The sequence below is a fragment of the Hetaerina americana genome, unplaced genomic scaffold (assembly GCF_022747635.1).
Source record: "Hetaerina americana unplaced genomic scaffold, ioHetAmer1.1.p SCAF_3, whole genome shotgun sequence".
Taxonomy (NCBI): Eukaryota; Metazoa; Arthropoda; class Insecta; order Odonata; family Calopterygidae; genus Hetaerina; species Hetaerina americana.
In genome coordinates, this window is record NW_027286874.1 from 13,719,072 (window position 1) to 13,746,329 (window position 27,258).

Below are 27,258 nucleotides of genomic sequence, written 5' to 3' on the forward strand. Positions count from 1 at the left end.
AGGACGACGAAGAGAAGTCAAACATTTCCGCTTCGCGAAAAAAAAGCTCAAGGCACGTGAAACGAGGAAGATAAAGAGCACGCGCGCGGGACGAGCCTCGTTTGTTTTGTTCTCGACTCTCCCATTGTTGTTGGACACTCCCGTTATCCAGCAAGAGGGCTCCCACCTCCACCCCTCTTCCTCGGAGGGCCGCCGCCGGAGAAGAGGAGGTGGAGAAAGGAATAAAAAAAGGAACCTCTCGAACAAACGACCACGATGTACGGAGGAAGATAAAGGCGGTGCGGATACGCGGTGACGAACAAAAGAAAGTCGATATTCTATCGGTTTGTGCGGGAGAGGAGGGGAGTGGTGGGGGGCATGAGAAAGTGGACCGGAGGAGGGGAGGTAAGGGGGAGAGGTAAAAATCGGGGACGTGCAACGATGATATGGGCCGGAATAATTTCCATTTTCGCTTCCCCGCTCCCGGGTCGGCGAAGTTAAAAGGAAACCGTGGGAGACTGCTCTTCACGTTCGCCCCATCCTCAACTTCCTCCCCTCACTCCCGTCTCCAAACGGCTCCATCGCAAACAGAATCAATCCGCTTACTATTATGCCGATGCAAATGAAATGACCCGCGCACACACTGCGGAAACATGGGAGAAACAAAACGTTCGCGAAAAGAACAGTAGTTTCAAGTGAGGGAGAGAGAGGGGAAAAGGGTTCTGGAAGGAAAACTACAAAAGTTCTCATGATGAGCCCAGCTGTGGGATAAAGCTAATAAGGACCTGTCCACATCCATTTTGGCAAGCATCGCTCTCACAGAGCAGAAAAGTAAGTTTCCAAATGGGTAATGGATGTCCCCCAGAAATGATAATTACATCGGAATGCCTATAAATACCGTAAATATAACGGAGAAAACTGGTAAGAGCAAACTGCATGTTTTACCTTACTCCAGCGATAATTTCGGTATAAGGAAACTCTCAGAACGTGTACGATGTACCAAAACTGATAAAATCTCATCCCATTCCCAACAACTAGAGTGAATACTATCCTAGATTTGAAGAACTGCTCAATGAAGGATTAATATTTTTTCAGCTGCCTCGAGAACATTGTTACCCATGTCCTGTTTAAATGCATAAAAATATATTTTTGAATACATTTGATTCATTTATTATGATCAGCATGAAATAAATTTCCTCACAATAAGTGAAACAAAATAAACTGAAGAGAATACTGCAAATATTTTTTCAACTGTAATTATGATTTTTCTTCCTTTAACTAAAATCGTACAAGAAGCATAAATTTATACAGCAAAATATTTACTACCTGTTTGGAAGAGAGCTGAAAACTCACTTTCATGACTACCTGATATGTATGCCTACATTTTCCATGGAATCAAGCTAGGAAGAATAAATGTATTGTTGTACAATTTTATAGGCTTTGTCCATCTAAAACCTAACCTAACAGGTAGAATACCAATAATAATAAGCTCTGAAAATATTTCAGAACGTCTTATATAATATCCATTGCTTTGAAAAAACAACATCAAAAAATTGAGTTACAGCAGTGGTTTTCAGAGTTCTTTCCTTTTAAAATGATAACTAGACATAAAAATATGGAAAGGGTGCTCAATTTCAGGAGGAATGTAAGTGACAATTACTTTTGCAAAAGAACAGGATCTGGACTTCATGGAAATTGCATTGATCATTCACAACTCGATAAAAACCATTATTTATTAGAGCACGTACAGCATCATCTAAAACCAATGATGAGAGTTAAATTCCACATTGATGGATTTTGAAGCACAATAATAGGAAAATACATCAAAAGACTTCAAATTCATCATGGGAGACATCTGAACTAAATAATTCGCACCAGTCCTTTTCTGATATGTTTTCATCGCATGGGTCATTATATTCCTCATGGAGGGTGAGCTTATCTCAGACTCATCATCCCACATTAGATTATCTACCAATTTAACCATCTGATTGGATAACCCACATTTCTTAAAAGATTTAACCAATTCGCACAATGTTGTCAGAGCAGAAGCTTTTACGGAAACTCCTTTAACAAATATATTTTCTCTGCTTATCATCCATTCCTTCTACTTCTCTCTTATATTTCTTTAAATTGTTTAATGAGAGATATAATGACACAATGATTGAAGAGAGATACAAGGAGAGGGCTGTACAATACTAGTTAGGTTGTCGAGAATCACTGCAACGTTTAGGAATGCAACACCTTATACAATACCATTGATAAGATGTACCCTGAACACACCTCAGACCCTTCTCATTTCATAACCCTCCCGGCCAATAATTCCAATTTGTCCTCAGCACTATGGAAGTGAACCACAATTCCACTTGGCAATTTCTGCTTTTTTATAGTATTTTTCTCTCAAATATTATCGTAGGCTAAAGTTTGCTTTCATCAACCATGCATAAAGAATGGCAGTAAATGGAGTACTTTCCTTCCCCACTGTTTCAATTATGACTGATTTCTCTACAGCTGCTTTCACAATCCAATTTGATGGCATATCAAAATACATTAGAGTTTCATCAATATTTCAAGCAGAAGCTAATCTGTAGTAGTTTGTTTTTCTTGGCATAATAATAAAATTGTGAAATTTCATCACTTTTTTACATTGTGCCTCTCCACAAATCTCTCACACCAACCAGGACTTAAATGTTACTAGTTACTTTTAAGGCTGTGAAATCAAAGGGAACTTTGCCTTCTTCATCAAAGAGACTTGAATGGATCCACGAGAACCAGCATTTCCATTTGATGGTTTTCACGGATATATTTGTACTTATCCTCCTCTTTTTCTGCTCCTAGTTGTCTAAATTAGCTGCTAGTATTTTAATTTTGCAATCTAATAGTTTTCTAACATAAATTCAAAGAATTTTCAATTTTCCATCGCAACTGCTTCAATCAGATACATTTAGACAAAGTATAACTGATGTCAGCAAGATTCAAACAAGGGCAGCTTTTCTTTAGTATAGCTAACAAATGATCGTATGGCTTCCTATGATGACTATAGTTTTAGATATTTTTTTAGCTTACTCTGCCACTGAATTTCCTACTTCAAAAAGTATTTTATGATCACAATGAGGTCTTGAAAACATATCAGATGAGATACCATGCCTACTGGCCTAACCTGACTCAACTATACGCACTCCATAATATAAATTATACACCTAGTCAAAGGCGCAATAGAATTGCAAATATAGCATATGTACATGCAGAAGATTTCATTTACAAATTGCATTTGCAAATTTGCCAATGCTGTAGTCTAAATTATTTCTAACAATAGCAAAATGACTGAAATTCATGGTACTCACATTGGTTGACAGCTGGCTGGTGAGCGTCAGCACCTTCTCCTGCGCTTCTCCCAGCTCTCTTCTCAGTTTCCTGATCTCGTGCGCCTGCTTCTCTTCAGCTGTGCTATACAATGAGGATGATGCACTTGACACCAAGCTTAGGGATGAACCATGGACTAAACACAAGAAAAGAAGGGACAATCAGATTATTATAATCAACAAGGCAGATGACATTAATTCAATTAACACTAACATTTCACATATGAATGAAAGTGATTCTGAAAATGCTGTCCTGGTTCACAATACTTTTCAGACCAATTTCGTGCAAAGGCAACTAACCCTAGAGAATGTACAGCAATTCTTATCAAAGGAAAATGTCATTTGATTTGAATTACATGACGTATATTACATTTATATTCCAACAGCAGAAAATGTATTGTAAAAATGAAATTATTGACAATGTATAATGCATAATTCAATACCAATACTTAACTGAATTAACCATACTGCACTAATATATTTTATTTTGCTGAACGTAATCATTAGTTTCAGGACATTATTACACTTACAAGTCCATGAGTGCTTATGACAAACTGAACAATTGGATGTGAACTTAAAATGTGTGTACAAGCCCCAAAAACAATTAAAAGTTAATGGTTGTCACTCATAATGAAACAGGATCAAGTACCCAGCTCTTATCTAGATTATGTAAAATTTCATGCATAATTATATTTATTTCATTACAACCATGACCAAAATTTCAGTCATAATTATTCATGAAAGCAAAATACATCATAATTGAAGTCACAAATAGTATTCAGAGGCATTATACCAAAATGCTCACTTTTGAAAAAAACAATTTTTGCCTCTAAATCAATACAATCACCGTATTATATATTACATTTCATTATGACGACTACATCTCATGTATAGTCAATCACCATAATATACTGAGAACTTATTTACATTTGAGTTGTTCACTAACTATTCACAACATCCAATAAATAAATCAATAAAATGTCAACTCAAATCTTTGCATCTACTTTTCATCATAAACCATTAAAATTGCGATTAAGTATTCAATGGTAGTGTATCATTGATTCACATACTTTTTGCAGAAATGAGTGGACCCTAAATTTGTCTTGAATTAAGTACCACATGACGGCAAAAATTCATAAAATACGAGACTTTACAACTTTTGCAAAATACCTGAAAGTTATCGCACAATTTTACAATTAATGTTGCAATAAATAGAAATGAAATAAATTATTCATCAGAAAAAAATGGCTCTAAATGAAACAGATTGGAATCCAGGGGCAAGTAGGAGAAAATATCTGCGGCTACATTCCTTTGCATTGAGGAATTTTATGATGCAAAACTATCACGTCTGATGCAAAAGTGATTACCTGTGACACACAACAACAGAATAACACTAGTATACAGGGGAAAAATAAAAGAATGTCTTACCATCTTCCTCTTTGGGTGCCGTTCCAGCCATCTTCCCCATCATCCCTGTGTAAGGAGACATCCCGGTCCGGCTGAGGCCATGACTGGATGCAGAGGAGGTTATTGATGACAATGTGAAATTAAACCTACGTCAAAATGAGAGAGATACAACAAGGGCATGCATTAAGGGCTAATAGAGAGAAGGGAAGAGAGAAAGAGAGACATGACTCACATAAGAGAGAAATGAAAGATGGTGGAGAAACTAATCATCCACATGCAGTGATATGCATATGCATATACTTATGTATACATAATCTACGTTACATCGCACAGAGACAATCATTTAACAAAAATCAACATCCTCCTCACCTATAAGATGCATTTTGTACTCACATGTGTAAAAAATAAGGGGACGAAAATAATTACATGCTTACTTCTCACGGAGATGAATCAGAAAGACAGAGATCAGAGGCTGATGAAGAATCTATATGTTGTTGCTTCACCAAAAAATTAGCAGTTTTCAGCGGTGGTGTGTGGAAAGTTTTCTATTTCTCATTTAAATGAGATGCATAGACCAATTATGCAACTATTTAAAGATTTATGCATGAAGGCAGAAGGAGAATTCAAGTTTTGAATTTTATGCTCAAGGCTGCCAAAAGACATGACATTTGTCAAACCTACATTATATTTAAATGACAAGCAAGAGAGCCATTGTTTGATGGAAATTGCTCTTCACAAGACATATTTCCATAAGCACTGTGCAAATTACTTCAGAAAGTTAATCATGGAATGCTCATGCACACTTAATGTTATGGCGGTATTTCATGACTGCTGAAGCTTGGAACTAATAAAAATTACAAATTTCATACAATTGATAAACTTGTTCAAAAGCATTAAAGCTTGTTGAAATTCTTTCAACATGTTTTCAAATCACATAATCAATGGGTATTTATACTGGAGTTACAGCAAAAAGAGGAAAAAAATAACACGAGCATTCACCTGGAGGCTCCCTGGGAGACCTGGCTGGGAGTGGGGCTCGTTGGCTGGGAGGCATGGTGCGGATGATGGTGGTGGTGATGGTGGTGGCCCTGGTGCATTCCCATCACCCCATCACCTCCTGCCCCACCCGACCTTGCATGATGACCCTGGAGTAACAACAGTTGATCATGATATTAGTATATTAGGATTACCAAGGGGTTAAAAAAAATTTTAATGCACATAGAAGTGACTTCAAACCATAAATCCCAACATTATCTGATGGCCTCTGCTATCCAACATACACATGTTGACTTTGGGAAAAGGAAAAATACCAATATTTAAAACTTCATAATGGCTATGCAGACATTATTTTAGATTTCTGAGTATCCATGGATATTTTGAATTTAAGATGCATGCACCAAAGTTGGCCCTAATTCTTGTTTCTGGCCCAACTGTCAAGTTCTCATGTATTGGCTGTTCTTGTGCCCCTATATTTACTGAACTTAATGATAAAAATACTATAATTGTACTACAACTGTACTATAATTGAACTATATTCAGTTCATCATCCAACAAGAACTGACTGGCCAGATAGACCTGATCCCATCTTTGGATAACACATCAGGTACTGACACATTACCTATACTTTGTACACAAATTACATGACAGTTTTCCTCTGATTTTTGCCCTCCCATAGACAATATGGTCTCCTTGCTCACCAAAATTGATATCACTAATAAACATGCTGTCACGTTCCATGAACACAATCAATTATTTCAAGGAAGATAAATCCTTGGAATATAAAATACGTTTTCAAGTAATGAGAAGTCCATCAATCATTAATCAACATTATGCAAACTATTACACTACAATTAAACAGGTTGATGGGCTAATTTTCCCTTCTGGATAAGTGATATCATGAATGACTTAATGTCCCTTCATACAGATACACCTCACTGTGTCTCATCAAACCCATCTATGTCTCTCATTTCTGAGCACATGCAGATCTAGTTTGTGGCTAGAATTACAAATTTTGAAACAACAATTGAAATAGTATGGTTTCTGTTTTTCCTAATTAAGAGATTTTCTATCATATCCAGGTACTGTATCCTCTGAAATAATATTTCCCAAACTAACAGTATTCAGACTTTGATTCGACCAAGTATCAACAAGAATTTTTTTTTTAGAGATTTTCATTACCATTATGCAAAAGAATGAACTTTTGAGCTGCTTGCACTCACCTGGGTTGGGCCTGATGTGTTTGTGGTGGTCGAGGAGGCTGAGGGAGATGTTGGGGCAAAGTGGTGCGAATTGTCGGACACAGAGGCAGGAGGTGGTGACGATGAGACACCTTCCTCTTCACAAGACCTGTGCAGCATGGATGGATAGAGTTTCTCAGACTTAGTGGACCTGCCAATTGAAAATTTCACATTCGAGGGTTATCCAAATTCAGGGGTTTGAAATACTTCCCCAAAAAATAATAAACTAATTTATAAAATACTTAAGCAAAACTATAATAATAAGCAATAAATTTACAAGGAAACAATAAATCATCAAATAAGTCTGAAATTAATAATATTTTGGTGAGTTAGTTTCAAATATTTAAAAAATATTTTAAGACTTCTACGTAAAAGAAGCAAACTCAAAAATTAGTGGATGAAAAATAAAATACTAAATGATTTCTCAGCTGCATAGGTAGTGCAAGAACGAGGCAACAGTGGTTAATTAGAAGCTGCTGTGTGACTTTCAAAGCCTAAAAGAATCATTTGAATAATATAATTAGAACTTGAACATTACTGTACCAACAAGATATTTTAGTACAGTCGAAAATTTACAATTGAGTACAATTTTTAAAAATAAGAGCAATATTTCTCCAATTGACTTTCAACAAAATTATTCTCAATTACTTTGCTGTTCTTTATCTTGATGAATGGGAAAATTACATTAACGAGATTAAAATAAAAGCATCATTACTTTCAGCTAACTGCGAAACCAAAACTTGATTCATTTTTGGTAAACTTTTTCCAATAAAAATCTAATATATGTATTTGCATAATCTTCGGCAACAACTTTTCAGAATTTATGAAAGAGTAGAATTAAATTTTTGTGATGAATTTTGCATCTGCAATCTAACTAACTGCAAACCTTTAATTCAATAAGGAAGGGATAATAAACGTATCACAATGTAACTTTATACTAGCGACAAAAAAACCTGAACAAACCTTATGCTGTTACTACGATTAAGAGCAGCTTGCTGAGAAGGAGTTGGTGAAGCTGTGCCAACACCACTGTTGCTATCTCGCTGGTGAACCATTAGTCTTGCATGGGTGAGACTACCTCTGTGATGGTGCTGCTGATGTGGAATATGGCCGTGGTGAGCATTCATACCTCCACCACCTCCATGGTGGGATGCCAGCGAAGATGACATCGAACTGAGCGACTCCAGGCTTTCAGCTTCAGTGAGTGGAGCTAAGGACACCAAAGAGAGGCACAAACAAAACAATTATGAGTCAAAATACTTTTAGGTACATTTTAACAAATTAAATAAACATGTAAACTAAAATTATAACATGCTTGTACAGCAATACAATATAATCAAGTGTATTACTTCCAGTTAATGCCATAAAAATGGATGGCATCTTAAAGTACACCTACGTACCATACGAGAAAAGTGGGGTGAGTTTGGGTACTCGCAACTATATTGCTTTCTCCTGAAATTCATATTTTATTTCAACTTATATATTTTTACATCAACAGAATATACAAATATAATGCTGATATTCCCTAAAAAACTGATGTATATTCCTTACTTATAATCAGAGTTAAGAATTTTCTTTGTCCCGTAGCATTTCATAAAATCTTACACACCTGGTAAGAAACTACAGATGCACAGTGAGAATTTACGTAAGTTTTGAATAAGTGTCTCTTGGAGAAGTTCGTTCAATACAATATTCCATTTCCAATTGAGAAGAATTCAGTTTATACAGCGGCATATTATACAGTGACATACATCACATAAATGAACATGTATATTCTGCCCAAAGTAAAAATGTGGTGGTAGTTAACAGGTAAATAGTAATACCAAACTTCACCAAATAATATTCATGCAGGGATTCAATGATATATTTATAATTTCTATTTCATTTTGAAGAGTACACTTATCCAAATTTGAAAACAAATAAGTACAGGAAAAATGTTTGAGAATCTGCAACTACCTGGCTCACCATAAATTCAAGATAGGTAGTAATGAGTATCAATACTTACGATCTCATAGCTTCAATGCAAATTCAATGAAAAGGCATAAATTAAAGCATTACATCCTAAAATTAAGATCAAGATTCATGAAAATAAGTCTGAATGAATTAATCAATTCTTATTGATTAATTAATATACAAGTACAAGATAAAGTTAAAGTTAAAATAAAAAGGGATGCAAAATGACTTGATAGAAGAAACCACTACAATGTGGTTTCATCATACTACTCTAATACCTGATATTATGCCTGATGTAGTATTATAGTTAAAGCAAAACCAAAAATCAATGTACTTTAGAATGCAGAAAAGTCCTCATATGACATACCAAAGTATTAACCACAATCATTTAAAACGTAATAAAGAAAATGAAAATATGCAGGGTTTTTTAATATAAATCAATTTGTGCCATGATGGATACATAACAATTATGAATTAAACTCGAAGAGGATGGCACAATTCTTACTTAGCAGTTATATACTCATCCTAAGGGAGTCAGTTTGATTAAATAAAATTTAAATTATTTCAGTATTAACAAAAGTAGAGATTAATCTCCATTCTCAACAAAACAATGAAAGGTAAATGTTTGTGAGTATCAAGAATTCAAAAAATATCATGTAAATACATATAACTACTCTATATACTGTATAAGAGCAATGACTACACTCTGATATTAGCCCTTAGGACTAGAGCTAAGATAAATAAGAATGACTAATGCGCTCAAAGAGAAACTTAATGTATATTTAAAGCACACCTATTTAAATACAACTCATGTTCACTAACATCCACATGCTTTCAAGCAGCAAATTACACCACTGAAATTCCTATCCACCAGTGAAAACTTCTACAGAACCATTTCTTTAAGGGGTAAATGAAGCTTTATTAAGCAATCAATCCCTAATGTCGACTCCAAAACAACCCCAACCCACATTAAACTCTTCATTTGCTGGCAACATAATCCTGCTTCTGAATTTGAAATGACCACAATGACAGTTTCTAAACTTTCTAATTATGTATCTACATGATGGTGTTTTCCAATCCTAAAGAAATTAGTATTTTGCATAGTACAATCCATGCCAAATAAATATCACATATCCAAAAAACCAACATTACACAACCCAAAAACACAAAGGCAGAATAGGTATAACAAATAGTTTTGAAGTCTGCTGAGAGTGGAAGAAATCCTATTCTCTCTCCTTTTTTGATCAGTTGAAGAGTTTTTGAAAAGACTCGGAATTTCATTTGAGGTAAGACTAAATAAATTATGCTATGATTCATTCATACCATCAAGACAGATGCATAGTCCAATTCAAAATTAAAACCTAATCAACAATATGCAAATCAACATGCTCACAACTTATAATATTACTGTGCAAAGAAATCAATAGTGATATACACTTTCATTAGTTTTAGTAAAACTTACTCAGTAACTAGTGAAACGATGAAACCCATTGGTAACTTAACGGGTAGATAATTTGGGTACTGCTCAAGGTTAGAAGTTCAAAAAATAATTTCAAAATGGCCCCTCTTTAATTCTCAGCCTTTTTGCCGGATGAGCTAATTCATTTCTCACCTATTCAAGCTACCATGTGTGATAGATGAGAGAAGCTGCCATGGATGACAGAAAAGAGCATGACTAAATTTTTCTCCCGTTATCACCTAAATTTTCCTTTCAAGAAATAGGCAGTGAATGATGAATAATATAATTTAAATGTAAACTCTCTCTCAACGACTTACATACTGGAAAATTGCTCATACAAGTAAAATTAAGGGCAAGAGAAGTGGTTTGCCGAATAAAAACACTGTGATCTATTTTGATTTACTAATGTGTTTGGTCACACCTCTCATCTTAAAGGAAGTTGTTGGAAGGTGTGCCCACAGCAAGTCAAGACTTGGTACTTGGAGCACTAATCAAATTACAACCATTAAATGTGAAATTACTGAATTAACAACATGAAAATCCTTCCCAAATAATCCAGTTTATTTTTAATCGGCTTTGATCTACAGGGTGTGGCAGCATAACTTCCTTTTTTCAAATGGAAAACGCTTTCAAAAAGGAAGTTGTGTTCCCGCACCCTGTATAAAAGTAGATAATGACACCGATAACATTTTCCAATGGGTTGAAAAAATTAATGCTGATGATAACCTTTAAAGGTAGGATGTCATACATACACCATGCATCCAACTACTTGGAATTAAAATATATTTTAGTGCTCAATGACAAAATGTCTTCATGTGACTTATTCAGGAAGAAAACATGAATAATACCAGACTTGGATAACAAAAATTGCACATGGTGAGCAGGTACATTATGAGAACTTTGGCTGCAGATCCATTACTATGAAAATCTATTAACTGAACTATTATTTAGTTTTCTTAGAGAAAAATCAAAGGGGGGAGGGGGGGAAAGCTAAATAATGCTTCTTCCTCTTCAAATTGGATTCCATGATTTTTTTTTAAATTGTGGCAATTTTAATTCATTAACTTCAACAAGATTCAAATTTAGTCTTGACAGTCATAGTGAATTGCCATTAAGGTTTTGCAAAATAATAATGTGAAAATTTTGAACTGCACTCAATAATGAAACATTCACTTGACCTCTTTTTACAAAAGAAGGGCAATTCATGTTGAATATGAGGCAAGAAAGTGGGATAAACAAAAAAAAATGAGTCTGGAACCGGAGCTATGAGAGAACGAGTTACTATAGTGAGTGCATCCGTGCAATTGAAGAGACTGAAGCATTTCAACAAAAAACAGATATGGGCTCAACCACAATCGGTGGCGTTTCTAAACTGACTCTCCCAGCGGCGGCAGCCACAGGCTGGCCTTGGTGCCCACCATGTTGTCCTCCATATGTGGAGCTGTGCCTCAGCCAAGAGTAGGGGCTGGAAGCACCCCCGCTCCCTCCCCCATGGTAAGAGTGGATGTCCGAGTAAGTTGCATATGTTGCCGTGTCACTGAGGGAGCCGTCCGTCATGAGGAGTGATCCCACCCCGCCTCCACCTCCAGCAGAGCCCTTGGGCCCTCGTCCAGAGGCCGAGGAGCCAGGACGAGCCCCTGTTTGTTGACATGGGGGAGGGGAGGGCAAGTTGGAGAGGTGAAGGGATTGGGATTTGCAATCATCAACACTCAACACTTGACAAACATGCAAATGCTATTTCAATGGAGGTTAATTTCACTCGAGATGAAATGAACTATGTTAATTGGAAAACAACCTATTTGCAAGCCTTTTCAAGAATTCTCTCAAGATTTAATACTCATTTCTTGGATTGGAATTGTGATCATATATATATCCCATTTTCATCAGAAATGAGTTAGATTTGAATGATAACACTTCATGTTCATTGTCTGCTCTTTGTCAAATGGAATTTTAATTTAGAACATGACTGCTCTACAGAATTGACATTGAATTATATTTTACGTGCACACATATAATTGGATTACAGTTATCAATTATTTAACTTTAAGCATTTTATTCTTTAAAAATATATAATTGCTGAGGCAAGAGCTTTATAAAATTAAAATGAAAATCTGTAAAACACATGCCTTTGCTAAAACTTTGCATTACTTCAAGATCATGGGCATAAGAAAACATAAACCATGATGCTAACTGTAAATCAAGAGTCAATCTTTGCCCTTGAAAAATCATTTCAAATCAATTTCTCTCTCCAGCCAACAAGACCCTATTGGTACAATATATATCCAAATGAAATATAATATGATAGATGATGTTTACAAAAAAATGCTAATTTTCTTAATAGAGAGTATTAGAATCCTTTCCCAAATCTGCAACCTCAATGGCAGGATTTGAAATTATTATTATGGATTTTACAATAAATGAAAGTACATTTTTCCAACAGATGCCAGTAACAGTGATCAAAATCCCTTCTTGATTAGGCTTGGTTTTATCTAAAAACACAGCAACAAGTTATGTGGAGACTACCCACTTAGCTATTTAATTTAAATAATATGGAATATTTATTGCAGACACACAATTAAGGTCTATTCCAGAGTTGATATTTCAACTAATGGACAACATTAATGCATAATTATTGGAGGGACATGCAGATTACATGGTACACACCCATGGCACTAGCAGCAAAAAGATAAGCATCCAGACCTCCTTTGGGAAGAGATTGAGAACCACCCAGCATCATTAGACGCTCTCGAACACCCTGTGACAACTGTGCAGCACCAGGTGAGGTGAGGGAATATGATTTATATCTGCAATTAGAAGATAAAAGTAACAAAAACATAAAGTGAAACGTACTGACATGATTATTAGATTTATATTCTAAGAATTTTTCGAACTAAAATCAACACCTGTTGGCAAGCATGCTAGTGAGAAAAGCAGCTATATAAAAGCATCTACTGGCTAGACCCAGGAATACACTGACACTTTACATCACTTTTGGCTAGCAAAGACGCAGCATAAAAAAAGGCAGAATAAGTCATCCGAGACCAATTTTAAGCACAAAAATATAAGTACACAACCACAAATGCTGTAAAGACAATAATCTTCAGTCAATCAATCTCATCATTAACATTAAAGGTACAAAATTTGCTACAGGGAGTGATTATTAACCAATTTTGTAGATGCAATAATACCTATATTTTATGTGATGATTAAGACGAAAACTACTCACATGATCAAAGCATGTATTGATATGCAAAAACGAGAATTTTTATATCAATTTCTGTTCTGAAAAATATTTTCTTTACAAAACAAAGTGAAAAATAACAAAAAATAATTCTCCATCCAACTACAGAAACATTTAACAGAAAAGATAGAAATACATTTGATTACATGGCAGCATAAATAGCAACCATGGGTAGAGCATGAGTAAGCTAGAATGAATTCTATCCATGGAAACTACCACTAGTGACAGCATCAAGCACCAGCCTCAAGACAAGGAAGGCTAATGATGAATTATGTGGAGCAACTTATGGATTAAATCAGCGTAAGGACCTACAAGAGACAGGCAGGTAGCAGAATCATTTGGTGTATTTCTACAAAACAATCCTTGATTTGACAAAACATATTGACAAAGGCACAGAAATTTCTCATGTTCAAGTAGTTGCAGTGATTAAAAGTGAATTGGGATACTTGACGAGGAGCACAATAATGAAACGCAACCAGATGGGGACAAGAGTAGATCGTGAGTGGGCTAACCTGTGGTGATGGTGGTGATGGTGATGGGATGATGACGAGGCAGCAGAAGAGGAAGCGGCAGATGGAGGCCTGGGAGGAGGTGGGGGAGGGGGAGGTGGTGGAGGTGGCGTGGGAGGGGGTGGCGCTTGGTGGTGCCCTCCTGGGAATTCTCCTTCCATTGAATATCCACCATGGGGATGGTGCTGCTGGTGCTGAAGAAGGTCACTTGTGGTCTGGGTGCCTCCACTGACCTGAAGACATAAGAATTAGATATTATTAACACTCTCCACCAAGGGAATAATGACAAATCCAGATGAGTTATATGCCATAATAAATATGCCAGAAATATTCATTTGCACACGTTAAGCAGGAATGAATTGTAGGAAATCGAAATCTAAGTCATTTCTAACAGATGATCATGCTGAAATAAACAATTTGTGGCTTTCATTAGTTTTTTGACAAAATATGACCTCTGATTTGGAAAGAAAATTCAGAGACTACATTAAAAAAAACTTTTTTGATTAAAAAATAATTCCATGGCATTTTTCCCAGAAGAGGAGAAGTTTACGACTTTTTAAATTCTCAGGTTGCACTGTGGTTTGTTTTAAAGAAATGCACGGGTTTCAATGATGAAATAGATTCCTGTTATGCATTACTAAATTAAAGCAAAGATCGATGGAGTACTTATACAGGAGTGAAATGCGAATGAATGGAAATAAGAAATATAAGTGAGTACCTTGACTTTGGTTCTGGGAACAGCAGACACCTGTGCAGTTTTAGATCCAGATTCCCTTCCACTTGAGCTGTTACCTTGCCTCTTGGCGTAACCAAAAGACTGTGGTACGTTTTTGGCTGGCCTCCTACTGCTACCATTACTTCCTGAAGGACTGTGAGAACCTCCATTGCTTGTACCCACAGGCATCATGCCTTCCATTCCCATCACAGCCATGCCACTCCTGTCCTCACTCCTGGAGCCTGTTTCATCAAAGAAATGGAATTTTTCAAAATTCAATGCACACTTTTAAAATAGCAGGTAGATAAATAGCAACACTTACATTATGAAACACTATGAGAAGCAAAACAATATTGACAAAACTGAAATCAAAGTAATAATTCAAAATGATGCATTCACTTTCAAGCTCTTAACACACACTTTGAATAAGCTTCACGATTAACATGTAGCAAACACAATAAATCTGTGTACTGCATTCTACAATATAACGTTGAAGCTAAAATGACTTGCATAAATTTTCATAATTACAGGATAAGCTATTTCTCAAAATTACATATTTATAAATAGACCAATTTGCAAAAATTGCCATTTATGAAAAGAATATATTTTTTTACTTTGAAATCTGAATGGAATTCTAAAACACATGAGTATTCTGGCTGAAGGTGATGGATATTCAGAAGATTTAATCCAAACCAAATACAATATCATGATGACTGTATGACAAATTAAGTATTTATTCCTAAATTTTAAATAACACAAATTTATTTATCTCCAATTCGTACCTGTTTTCCTGTGCTTTTCTGATGATGCCGAACCAGACGATGATGAATTCTTCCTGCTCTCGTGGCGACGATTCTCACTTCCATTGCCATGGCTGCTGCTCCCACCCCCAGAGCCCTGACTCCCACCACTGCCTCTCCTGCTCCTCGTGGACTCAAGGTCAGATTTCCCTCGACGCAAGAGGAGGACTTCAGTCTGTGCTGCACCGGGTTTATTAACTAAACCACCAGCTCCACCTTCCACATACCTCTTCCATTGAGTGTTTGAAATCTGTCTGTTCTCGCAAGAAAAACAATCATTAGTTTTGTGCATAGTTCTAGAGAGTGATGCAACTGAATGGCACACTAAAGTGCACCATTTAATAACAATATCAGCAAATCATTCAATGAATACAAAATTTTCAATACAACCATTCCCCAATTATAGTAGACACCCATGTTTTCATGAATTAAATGTGAGACTATTCTTACTAACAGGTATGAAAAGCACCAGCTATTCAAACTTCACGCTCGCACGACCTTATCAGTCTTACTTTCCTGATTTGATATTCCTTGTGAAGTGATCCTCCCCTTCTTCCTGTCCATATGTGTTCCTGCACTTATTTTCACTCAAAGATGGGATATTTATATTTGTAGGTACATAAAAAGACACCCTGCAATACATTATTCCTGCTATTAATCAACTTGCCATGCCATGAACCTGAACACACAAAATAAAGACAGGTAATCGGCATATATTGCTTGTAGCATGGGTATTGTCTCTTTTATCCTCTGTTCTTCCCCTGATTTTGCAGTTACTAATATCCGTAATATACCAGATACGGTAGGTTTAAGATGGAAACACGACCACACAATGATAACTCCTTTGCCTCTTCTAACAAAACACAAGCTGACATTCAACACTAAACCCTTCTTTAATTCCTTCCTCCCTTCATTCCAGCCAACATCTTTATCCTATTCCAAAACCTTCCTCGTTTTCGTAATGTTCTCCCGTCTATCAGTCTTCAGCATCCCTATGCCAATCAAAATACTCTGCATCAATCTTTCCTACCTGCTGCCATATTGGAAAGGATTGAGGGAGTAGGCCCACTCCCATACCCTTCATCTTCAAAAGCTCAAGGATACCTCACTAGAGCTCTTAATAAAGTTACTGACACCTGTGGTCTTCTAAAAATACTAACTACTTGGGGATGTTTGGATACTGGATTCTGAGATGAACTTGAGCATATAAAATTATTACAGAAATTCACTGGACTTCATAATATTTCAAATTCTTCCTCTTCTCTCTCTGAAGGCTATCTCACCAGTTTACTCACTACTTAGATATCATTTTTAGTCTGTGTGACTATTCTCTCTTTTGTCGCTCAAATTTTTCCTGATGCAATTACAAATCATGTGCTCATTAAATTTATGTTTGCATTATTTAAAATGCAGAAAGTACTTTTAAGGATAATAAAAATAGTTATGAAAGTCGGAAAAAGTAAAACTAAAGTTCTGTGGCTTAACAAAATGATAAATTTCACAAGCTTTCCATTTATATTGTATGAACTCTTCCAAAGAGCATAACTGAGTCATCAAGAATCCAGATAGATGGGGATAGTACATAAAAAGTTTCCATTACTCAACACCAGGAAAGTTTTCAATGTAAACAATATGCTTGCTTTTAGTTCTTATTTAAAATCAGTCTTAAAATTAAATCAATGTAATGAATGTATTAGTAGTTATGAAATCGTTTTATTAAGTATTTAAAATACTAAAAATTATACTAGTTGACATAAAAAGGGTACCTCGGGAGTGGCTTGATTGCCACTAAAACAAATACCCAACTGGAGATGTAGAATCTCCATAAGGGAGTTTCTCCAATTAACTTCTACTTCAAAATATTTCACTTTACCTAAAGGCACTGTTTTCTGTCTGCTGAGAGCTGTCCGATTTTTTCACTTGTGACCTTGAGCTGACAACCCTGTAGACCACATGTCCTTGTGTGTGGCTCACTGGTGCTTCCCCCTTCCGGGATGCACTTCCTTGGCCACTGACCCCATTCAAGGGGGCTGATGATCTACTGCTGCCATCTCGAGAGGTCCTCTGCAAAGAAAGGCAATTATCAAAAAATACTGGAAATAGCAACAACACATGAACAGGTTTAAATTAAAAGTAAAACTATGGATGAAAGCACAATCACCAGAATTATAGATTTAACACAATGACAAACAAAAATTTGGATTAAAACTTGAGATTTAGAAATCTGATCAATTGGGATGTGCAACCCATAACTGTTTTGTTAGACTGTAACCTTAAATAAGGTTATTTATTACAAATTTATATCTTTTCAAGAGCTAAAGTAATTAAGTATGCTATATTTAATTTACCTTATTCTAGTAAAATTGAACATATCTCCCTATGCTTCCACAAGGGATTATCTATTCTCCTTAATGTTTCTAGCTGAGGGTATTTTAATGACTCACAATAAATATGTCATTGCCTAGGGAGAACCATTTTGAGACACATGTGTAATGCTTATAATTTAGCTCTTCCTTCAATTTTCATATTCTTCTTAAATGGAAAAATAGTAAAACAAAACAACAGAAATGTGGCTTTGAGTAAATTAGTGACACTCACCCATTAGAACTCAAATTTGTTGCTAGGATAACTAAATGAGCTTGAAAATACCTTAATTCAATTTAATGTATGCAATTTTATGAGATGGAAACCAATATGAAGTAAATGCTCTACTATTTTAGACAATGAATATCGTAAGTATAATGCTGATAAGAAGTGTGCAAATCTTAGTTGTCATTAGTTTTAAAGCAAGTCAGTTAAAATATTAGTGGTTCAATGATACTGAAAATCATTCACTATTAATATTAGGGTTGCATACATGCAAAAACTTTACATGCTAGAAAAATAGCAATTCCTTGTAAGTATTTGCATATAAAGTAAGTTCAAAAGTGTGTAAACATGATTTATAATGCTTCCAAGAAGACATTTAGTTATCAATATACATATATAAAACACTAGGCAATTCAAAATCTCACATTTGGTGATTTCATGAGAGAGGTATACTCCATTTCTTTGTTGATTCAGGGACAATTGATGAAGCAATGGTATGTTTGTGTATCTTGGACTATCAATTGGGAGGTATATGAAGTATAAAATAGCATTATATGCTTTTTTACTCATATTGTACAAATTCACAGTTTCAGTGAACTTTATGGCTCCTCCCATGATTTTTGCATCCATATTTTTTATAAACTATTACCATAATTTACAGAAATGAAGTAGAAACATAACCATGCAATTTTATGTGAACGAAGGTATGGACTATGAAAAGAGTAATTGAGGATCATTTTTGAACTATTTAATTACAAATATAACTATTCAAAATTAATTCCTTGAATATTTTTAAATGTGCCTATTGAAAAAGATTTATTTCATTCTGACTGAATCAACCTGATTGAAACTCTAATGGTTCACAGGTCACAATGTATATACAGTAACCTGTGTTATCACCAATCCAAATGTTATAATGAATGAGCCATGGAAATCATATGCTTGAACACTCAAAGAGTATCTATCAAATCATCCATTGTATTTAAAATATTATTGGTGCCATTAGAATTAAATTATGAGGATTTAAATCACAATTTAAAAGATTCCCAACAAATGACAAGTTTTGAGTGGTTTCACAACTGGCAATCCTGGCAAGTTACCCTGGAGTAACAATGCATAAATCACAACAGTCACACTTGAGAGAGAGAGAGAGAGAGAGGATATAACAAGACCCATATTCTCAGCAGTTTCTAATGCCATTGTAATTATTAGGAATAATTTATTTTTCATGTAATTTCAGATAAAGATAAATGATGTAGTCATGAAATATTAATTGTAATTAATATTTACTTTCTATTTTAATACTACACATTTGTGATTTAAATCATTTGGAAAAAAATCTGCTTTACACATCCCTTATGGAAATGACAATAGGTTGGGCTACTTTACTCAATTATCCTCACATGAACATAACACCAACTAAAATCAAAGCCTTTCCTGGAATTTTGGGTACTTTTTGTTTATATCCCTGCACATATAATTACATGGGATTCATCAAGTGAAAAAAATTAAATTTTGGTGAAGAGTACCTATAGGATGGATTCTAATAGATTGTAGAGCTAAATCCGGGCAGTGCACAGTTTATGACAGGTAGGTAGGTAAAAAATGTGGAAACAAAAACCATTGATGAATATAACAAAGGACCCTTTTGTAATCATGTCCTGTCCAAAAGAACAATCAGATTTTGACAAGAGCATGCTTGATTAGAATGGAGGTTAGTAATTAAATTAAAAGTTAACCGCATCCTTTCAGTTAGCATTGGTCTTTCAAAGTATTTTTGAAGAATAGTGCTGTTCAAGAATTTGTCTAGGAATCACGCAGTGAGATATGGGAGTGTGAATTTACAGCCTTCCCAGGGCCACTTTTACGTGAAATGATGCAATCAATAATAATGATATGCATGAACTGATTTAGGTCATCTTTTAACATGGGAACTGAGTTAACTTTTAGGCCCTTGATATGCACACACAAAATAAATCCCAATTTCTTGAATACAATAGTTAAGTGTGACCCAAATAAAGGAAATAATGTGGAAACTTAGGCTCTAATTTATTTAGTTTCACAACAATTTCACTGACTGCTCTTTGAGGTGTATTTTTTAAATCAAAACTTACCTTGCTTGACGGTGGTAAAGCTCCGTGATAGCCTTGAGGATGGTGATTGCTGTGCTGGCTGGCATGTCGCTGGTGGTGTAATTGATCTGTCAAGAGGTCAGAGATCCCACCGGCACCCCCTCCACTCGAGACAGAGCTCGAGTCATCCAGGCTGCAGAAGGAAAAAAAGAAATGGTAATGAACAAAAAGATCCTCCATAAAAATTCAAAAATGAATATTACTCTCAACTCTAAGCATTAAAATTACTAAATAACTCCTATAAAAACATTTCCAGGTTTTGGAGGGCTTGACTGATAAGCCTTTGTAATTTAATGGTATTAGTTGAATTAATGAAATCTCCAAAACTTTGATGTGGGGCCTAGTTTTGTACGGCATAGATACTAGAACGTCAGCTTTTGAAATGTGGGTGGAGAAGGATGAGAAAGATGATATGGACAGATTGGAATACAAACAAGGAAGTGATAGGCATGGTTGGGGAGGAGATAGAATTGAAGGAAGAAAGCCAAAAAAGGTAGAAAAGATGGATGTAGAAATATAGATTGGCAATAAGACTTTGAAGGCTGTGATAGAGGGGAGGATATTAGGCAAATGAGGAAAGGCTATGAATAGGATAAGGATGTTGGATGGTATGAAGGGAGGAAAGAAGTATGCAAAATTGAAGTAAGTCTAGTATCAGATTACTAGTTTCAGATTATGTTTTGTTAGGAGAGGCAAGAGAATATATTACTGAACAGTTGTATCATCAGTGTACACCTAAAACCTCACTAGTAGAATAACAATTAATACAAAATATCCAAGGTAGTACCAGGTGTACATTGTCTCCAGAATACTGGAGAATGAAGCATAGCATGGAATATATCAGTTTGGGTTAAAGGGCAGGATTTTGGATGAAAATGGGTATAAGGGCATAGAGGATGAAAAAGATTAGCAAAAGAAATTATTACTAAAAATGAAGGGATTACTCATTATCTATGCAGAAATGCAAATGAAAGATAATATTTTGATTATTTCCATTCTTAAACAGGACATTCAAGGAAATATATAAATTGTAGATTGAAGGGTTTCCATACGCTCAGATTGGAATTCAAAAGAGCAAGTAACAGAGAGAAAAGAAGCAACAAAAGAGCAGGGAAAAACATGGTACAAGAAGGAGCAGAACATAGAACAGATAGAGAAAAAGAAGGTATATTTTTAGTTAAGCAGAGGATGGGGAGTCGAGAATAGGTATTTTGGGATATTATGAATGGGACAAACTTTAAGATACTATGAAGACGGTGAAATATTTTGAGAAAATGTAGTTGAGATAGTTTCCAGTAGTCTATCATAACTATAATTCTTCCATCATCCAACAACTCTTGAAAGAGTTCAGTTGGTCCTCATGGGCTGTGCCAGATCTAACAAAACATGCCATTTAAAATAATTAATTTTCTACCATAAAGAGATCATTTTGAATCGAGAGCTTTTGTGGTTAAATTGAGAGAACACATAAGAACAAACCCTTGCATCATTAGCCACTATCATCGCCATCATCATCATTAATTTGTATGCCAATATTTTCATGTTTTTCCTTCTGTATGATACATCTTGGCCAAATAAAATAAGGAATTTGCAATCAAGATGGCATATTCTACAAAGAATATCCTGCACCTAGACTAAAATGACAAAATAGACAAAATGGGTCAATTTATTATCAATAGTAAAACAGGACAGCTTTAATTCAGATATCATTTTCCATTGCTTTCTCTTTATCATTAAGACTATTTATTACTAAAACTGATTTACAAATGTGAATCTTTCAGTGTATTACATCCTGCCAATTATTTCAATAACTATGATGGAATACAGTTTTTGCCTAAACTGCAGGTCATTTTAGGTCAGGGCAAGAGAGCTTTCATACCAGATAATGATTAGAATAGTAATTTACTAATAGAGTAGTTCATGATGGTAAGAGAATGTTAGCCAAAAATATGTACACAAATTCTTTATCAACTATTCTTTTTATTTCTTTTTTCTAATATCAGAGAATAGATTGCAGGAAAAATAACTATGCTCCAACGGACCATGTCCATGTTGAACCAGGAACGAATTTTGCTTTGGTAAGATGTTTTCTGACAATTTTTCTCATAAGTTTTAAATAATTGGGGCAAGTAAAAGAGGAGGATTTCCTCATTAAATAAGGATCTGTGAGGATACTATAAGGATCTTTCATACTAAAAGACTTTTAACAGCTACAAAAAAGCAAACATTTGTAAAAAATGCAATGATATGTGTCAAAAGCTGAAGCTAATGAGCCATTAATATAAGCTGTACACTAAATACAGAGAATCCACAAATTTAAAACCTGGAAACCCACTCGGCATCACTCCAGTAGTTGTAGTAATGGGTCCAGTCCTCAAGATCTTCCAAACTTGAATAATCAGACATTTTTATTATGCAGGGAAAAAATTAATCAATGAATAACTACAAATGTGTTCAATCGAATGCTATATCCTGGGTAATGACGTCGGCTCCTTTCATATTGGTAGTCACTATTGAACGATGTGCTCCTTGAAAAACTGTTTCCGATAGAAAGAACGATTTTCACAGACCTCCCTACGATTCATTTTGTAGCACCAAATATGAATAAACATAAGGTAGAAGGGCCCGATCGCTTCATTTTCCAGTGAAACTTCATGGAACAGCAATATCCACCAAAAAACTATGGGAGTGCATCAGGTGAGGTAATTCAAATAACTTTTCGCACTTTTATTCACTTAGAAGCAAAGCACCAAGTTTCCAGGATGAGCGACACCCCAGAATTACATTTACCAGTATTTTTTCACAATTCAGAAAAAAATCACACAGTTCATCCTTTCGTATCCCGAGGGTGAACGGAAGAGAACGATTGGCTCCATTAGAGTATTGGCACGAGTGCCTGGCATGTGCTGTGCAGAGTTCGAAAACGGCGATTTATTTTCCCGCAATGTCATCGTCATTATAATGTAAACGTATTTTTTCCTGAAAGACGTCGATTCACTGAAACCGTTCCAAGGGCGTCGAGAAGGCGAGAGGGAGCTCCGAGCAACTAGTGCCCGCCAAAAACGAGAGCGAGAGGAACGGAGAGGGAGGCGAACGCCAATTAAAGAGGAATTAAATGGATCCTCTCCTCTCCACACGTTTGACACACACCGCCTCGGGGGTAATACACAGAGGCACACACCAGCGCAAGGGGGACGCGGAAAAGGACGAATCGGAGGGAATGGAAAATCTCACTGAAGTAGGGCAAAGAATTGCCGGGACACACTGTAAACATCCACAGAAGGAACATAAAAACGTCGAGAATGAGAGAGAGAGAGGGGAGAAAACGCACGCAAACAAAAACACGCGAGTTACTCTCTTTAAACCAGCTTCCTCTTCATTTATCTCTACCCCACCCCCACAAATTTTGTGTCCTTTCACGTGAACCACTCAAAGTTTGTTTCTTTTTTCAACGCACGAGATTCACTAAAAAACGCGGGTGCAGAAGCGATGACCACAGATTGCACTCGGGGATGAACGGGTAGGGAGAGGGGAGGGTGGCTTCGAAAGGAAGGGGTGCAACCTTTTAAAGCCGCAGGGAGGTCGGGCGTGGACGCAAACAACTCTTTCCTCCGGGGAGAGCGGCGGCCGGGCGACGACTGGTGACAACCAACCGAAAAAGCAACGACGGCGGCGGAGTGTAGACGGGGCGGCGGGGTCTCTCTCCAGCGGTCACCGCCGCGGAGGGGTCAGGCGGAGGGGCCGTCGACGAAGCGGCAGCGCTCGCTCGAGAGAGCAGTGCATATTAATTGGGGAGGGAGGATCGGCAACTAGGTAGGGGAGCCGGGGAAAGGGGGAGATTCAAGGCGTGCCAATTCGGATATAGAGGAGGGAGGGTGGTCAGAAAAAACAGTTGATGGAGGCGGGAGAAAGGGTGATCGAGAGTTAGAAATGTGCGGGGGGAGGGGGGTCGAGGGACCGAAGTGGTTACGCGCGGGGACGTCGGTGTTTCTGGGAGGGCGTGAGAGGAGGGAGGGAGGCAAGGAGGTCCTTCAAACGCTCGGTTTACCGTCCGTTGCCGACGCTGCCGTCGCCGGCTCAAGAGGGAGGCAGGGGGCACTCACGTTCCCGCTGCCTGACCGACGGGCGAATGAATGATAAAAACGGGGGAGCGAGAGAGGGGAATACGTTGAACTCACGGAAGGGTGACTCAACGGGAAGGTTTATTCGGAAGGGGGAAGGGAGGGAGTGCGTGGGAAGGGAAGGGGCAGGTAGAGGGGGAAGGATCGGTGATCCACGGGAGACTTTCGGGGAGGGAAAGGAAGGGTGTAGGAGGGAATGAAGAAGGGAAGGAGGAAGAATGAATAAACAACGAAAGGGGGAACTGGGGGAAGCGCGCGCTCGCCCAATCTGCCTCCGCGAATGGAAGACGAAATGTTCAATGGTAAATTTTTTTAAAAAGGATGAAGAGGTGAGACCTGGTATAGAGAAGAGAAGGACGGGGAAAAGTGAGTAGAAAGAGCGGTTTAGATGTAATGAAGATGGATTTAACGCGCGAGCGGTGTCAACGCGGGGATAATTTTAATGGGCAGCCATTATGACGGGGAGGCGAGAATATGAACGGAGTGCTTGTAAGATCGAGCCGATATACATGCATGGATATATACATGTATGTTAGGGCGGGAAAAAATATGAGAGGAGAAACAGCTGAATCAGCGCGTAGGTTTATGCTAGCGTGGTCGCCGAGGCAACCGATGACCGGATTCACTCGCACCTTGCACGAGCAGGTGGGCGGGAAAACAGACCAACGGTGGCGATGGACGAGAGGAAGAAGGGTGGAGGAGACACCCAATCGCCTCCTCACCGAAATTCACCATGAGGTCACACAACTCGACGCCTCGTGCGACGGACGCTCGGATCCATCGCCGAAGAGTGGGCGCCGTCGCTCTCCGCGCAGCGTCCACAAGTGGGTTGGGGGATGGGAGGGAGTGGAGGCGGGCTGGGGACTTTGGAGGGCTTTACTGAAATGAAGTCACAACCGAATCTGCCCCGAGGGGGATTCGAACGGCAGTCACTCCAACCAGCGCCACCCGGATCGCCAAAAGGTGCGTCCGGCGGGGAGAAGAGAGTTATGTTGGGGGCGGGGGGGGAGATAGCGGTGGTAAGGGGGGATCGAGAGGGCGAGAACGGAGGAGGTATAAAACGAATGGGGACAAGGGGGCGTGCAGTCGGGGGTCAAGCGGTGGATTAAATGGGGAGTGGGGTGAGGGAGAGGAGGTTGGTGGGGGAGGGAGGGAGGGATGGAGATGGATGGGGCACCCGACGAGGCGACGGGATGACAATAATGGATGTCCTCTCAGGTCTCCCTATGTTCCTCGAGAGGTGAAAGTGGTCGCGCAATTTCCCTCTCGGTCACGCGGCTATATTTTTAATCCACTCCCCTCGTATGCGCCCCACGGACCGTGTGACGGAGGGGAGGGAGAGAGTGGGAGGGAGGGAAACCGCAAATCCACTCGCACAAAACACACCCCAACACGAGCCCCCACACTTGTGGGAAAACCTTTTCGGCCCTACGAAAACCACATCAAAGGGGGGACCTTAGGGGTGGTTTGGCGTGACTTTTTGCGCAATGGAACCGTACACCCAACACCAACTCCGCTGCATAACATTTCATGCGACAGTAAAGTTTCCTGGCCTTTCGGCTGTGCCCTACGAATGGGGGAGCAAGGCTCAAAACTCGGACAAAAAAGTTGGTGAGGATTTCCTGTTCACAAGGCCGGGAATATATATATTTTTTATAACACGTTGCACACAAAAAAAGAGGTGTCTCTATCACTTGGCAGTTGACAACCCCGAAGAATCACCGCTACAATCAGCCTCCGGGCGGGCTCGAAAAAAAAGTACTTCCTCACGAACTGGGCCACTGACTTTGTTTTTGGGGTTTTGACGTTTTGATACTTCTATGATGGAAGGAACACACGAACCAAATTATATCGTTACACAATTATTTCGAACAAATGCGATTAACTTGTTTCCAGATACGCGATGTTTATGATACCTTGAAGGAAGCAACGTTTCTTCCCCGGTCACTAGCTAACGCTCTAAAACAAGCTAGGGCATCAGGTGAACGCAGCCAAAAAAGACCCAGGCCTTAATTTCAGAGAAGAGTCCCCATGGGAAAGAGTAACGTGATCGAGAAGTGAGACGGGGGAAAAGCTCTCAGGAGAACAGAAACGGAGAATTCCAAAGTACGTTCGCGAAAATGCAGAAAAGGTTCTCCAGAAATAATGAAGTAGTTGAAAAAGAGGACGCCGGGCGACGGGACGGTAGAAAGGTCACCAGGAGGAAGTAGATGCCCACGAAAGGCGGGGCAGTGGCGGTGAAACACTTCCCAGAGTACCGCAAAACGAATACGAATGTCGACAGGTGCGGATATGACAATGGGAGAAGTACTGAGATAAGCGTCCCAATAAAAGGCATTCGATGGAGACTGGGTCGGTAGCGTCACCACATAAGTGATTGGCTTCTCCAAGGAAGACGCACTTAGATTTCGAGCGAATAAGGATTCTTGAGATTAATTCCTATTAATTAGAACATTAATTTGCATTCGAATCTTGAACCTGCCGTGGGACTCAGTTCCACCGTGATAATGGGATGGAGATATGCAAAACTATCCAGCGAGAATGACGATAATTTATCGTGAGATTTGAGGAAAAGATTGTGTTAGCGAAAGGGCTATGGAGTTGAAAAACGGCGGAAGGAGATAAAAAAAAATAAGAAACGGTCTACAAATGAAAAGTAAACTCCACAAAAGTACTGCAAAGTGGAGAAACGAAGCATGGGTTTTCAATGCAAGCAGATATAATATACAGATGAGATGAAAGAAATTAAGAGAGGAG

General features: G+C 37.8%; 1 protein-coding gene across 2 annotated transcripts in view; it reads right to left on the reverse strand.

The window, feature by feature from the left end:
- Positions 1-27,258, reverse strand: part of sick (sickie) — a 934,611-nt gene that overhangs the window by 356,944 nt on the left and 550,409 nt on the right. For both annotated transcript variants that reach the window (XM_071588441.1, XM_071588440.1), the window contains exons 11-22: positions 20,363-20,513; positions 17,533-17,723; positions 15,642-15,913; positions 14,863-15,101; positions 14,148-14,377; positions 13,059-13,198; positions 11,813-12,031; positions 7,946-8,192; positions 6,965-7,133; positions 5,745-5,890; positions 4,767-4,891; positions 3,321-3,475 (exon numbers count right to left, since the gene is read on the reverse strand). In XM_071588441.1, coding sequence (XP_071444542.1) covers positions 3,321-3,475; positions 4,767-4,891; positions 5,745-5,890; positions 6,965-7,133; positions 7,946-8,192; positions 11,813-12,031; positions 13,059-13,198; positions 14,148-14,377; positions 14,863-15,101; positions 15,642-15,913; positions 17,533-17,723; positions 20,363-20,513 — 2,284 coding nt within the window. The remainder of the gene's footprint in view (positions 1-3,320; positions 3,476-4,766; positions 4,892-5,744; positions 5,891-6,964; positions 7,134-7,945; positions 8,193-11,812; positions 12,032-13,058; positions 13,199-14,147; positions 14,378-14,862; positions 15,102-15,641; positions 15,914-17,532; positions 17,724-20,362; positions 20,514-27,258) is intronic.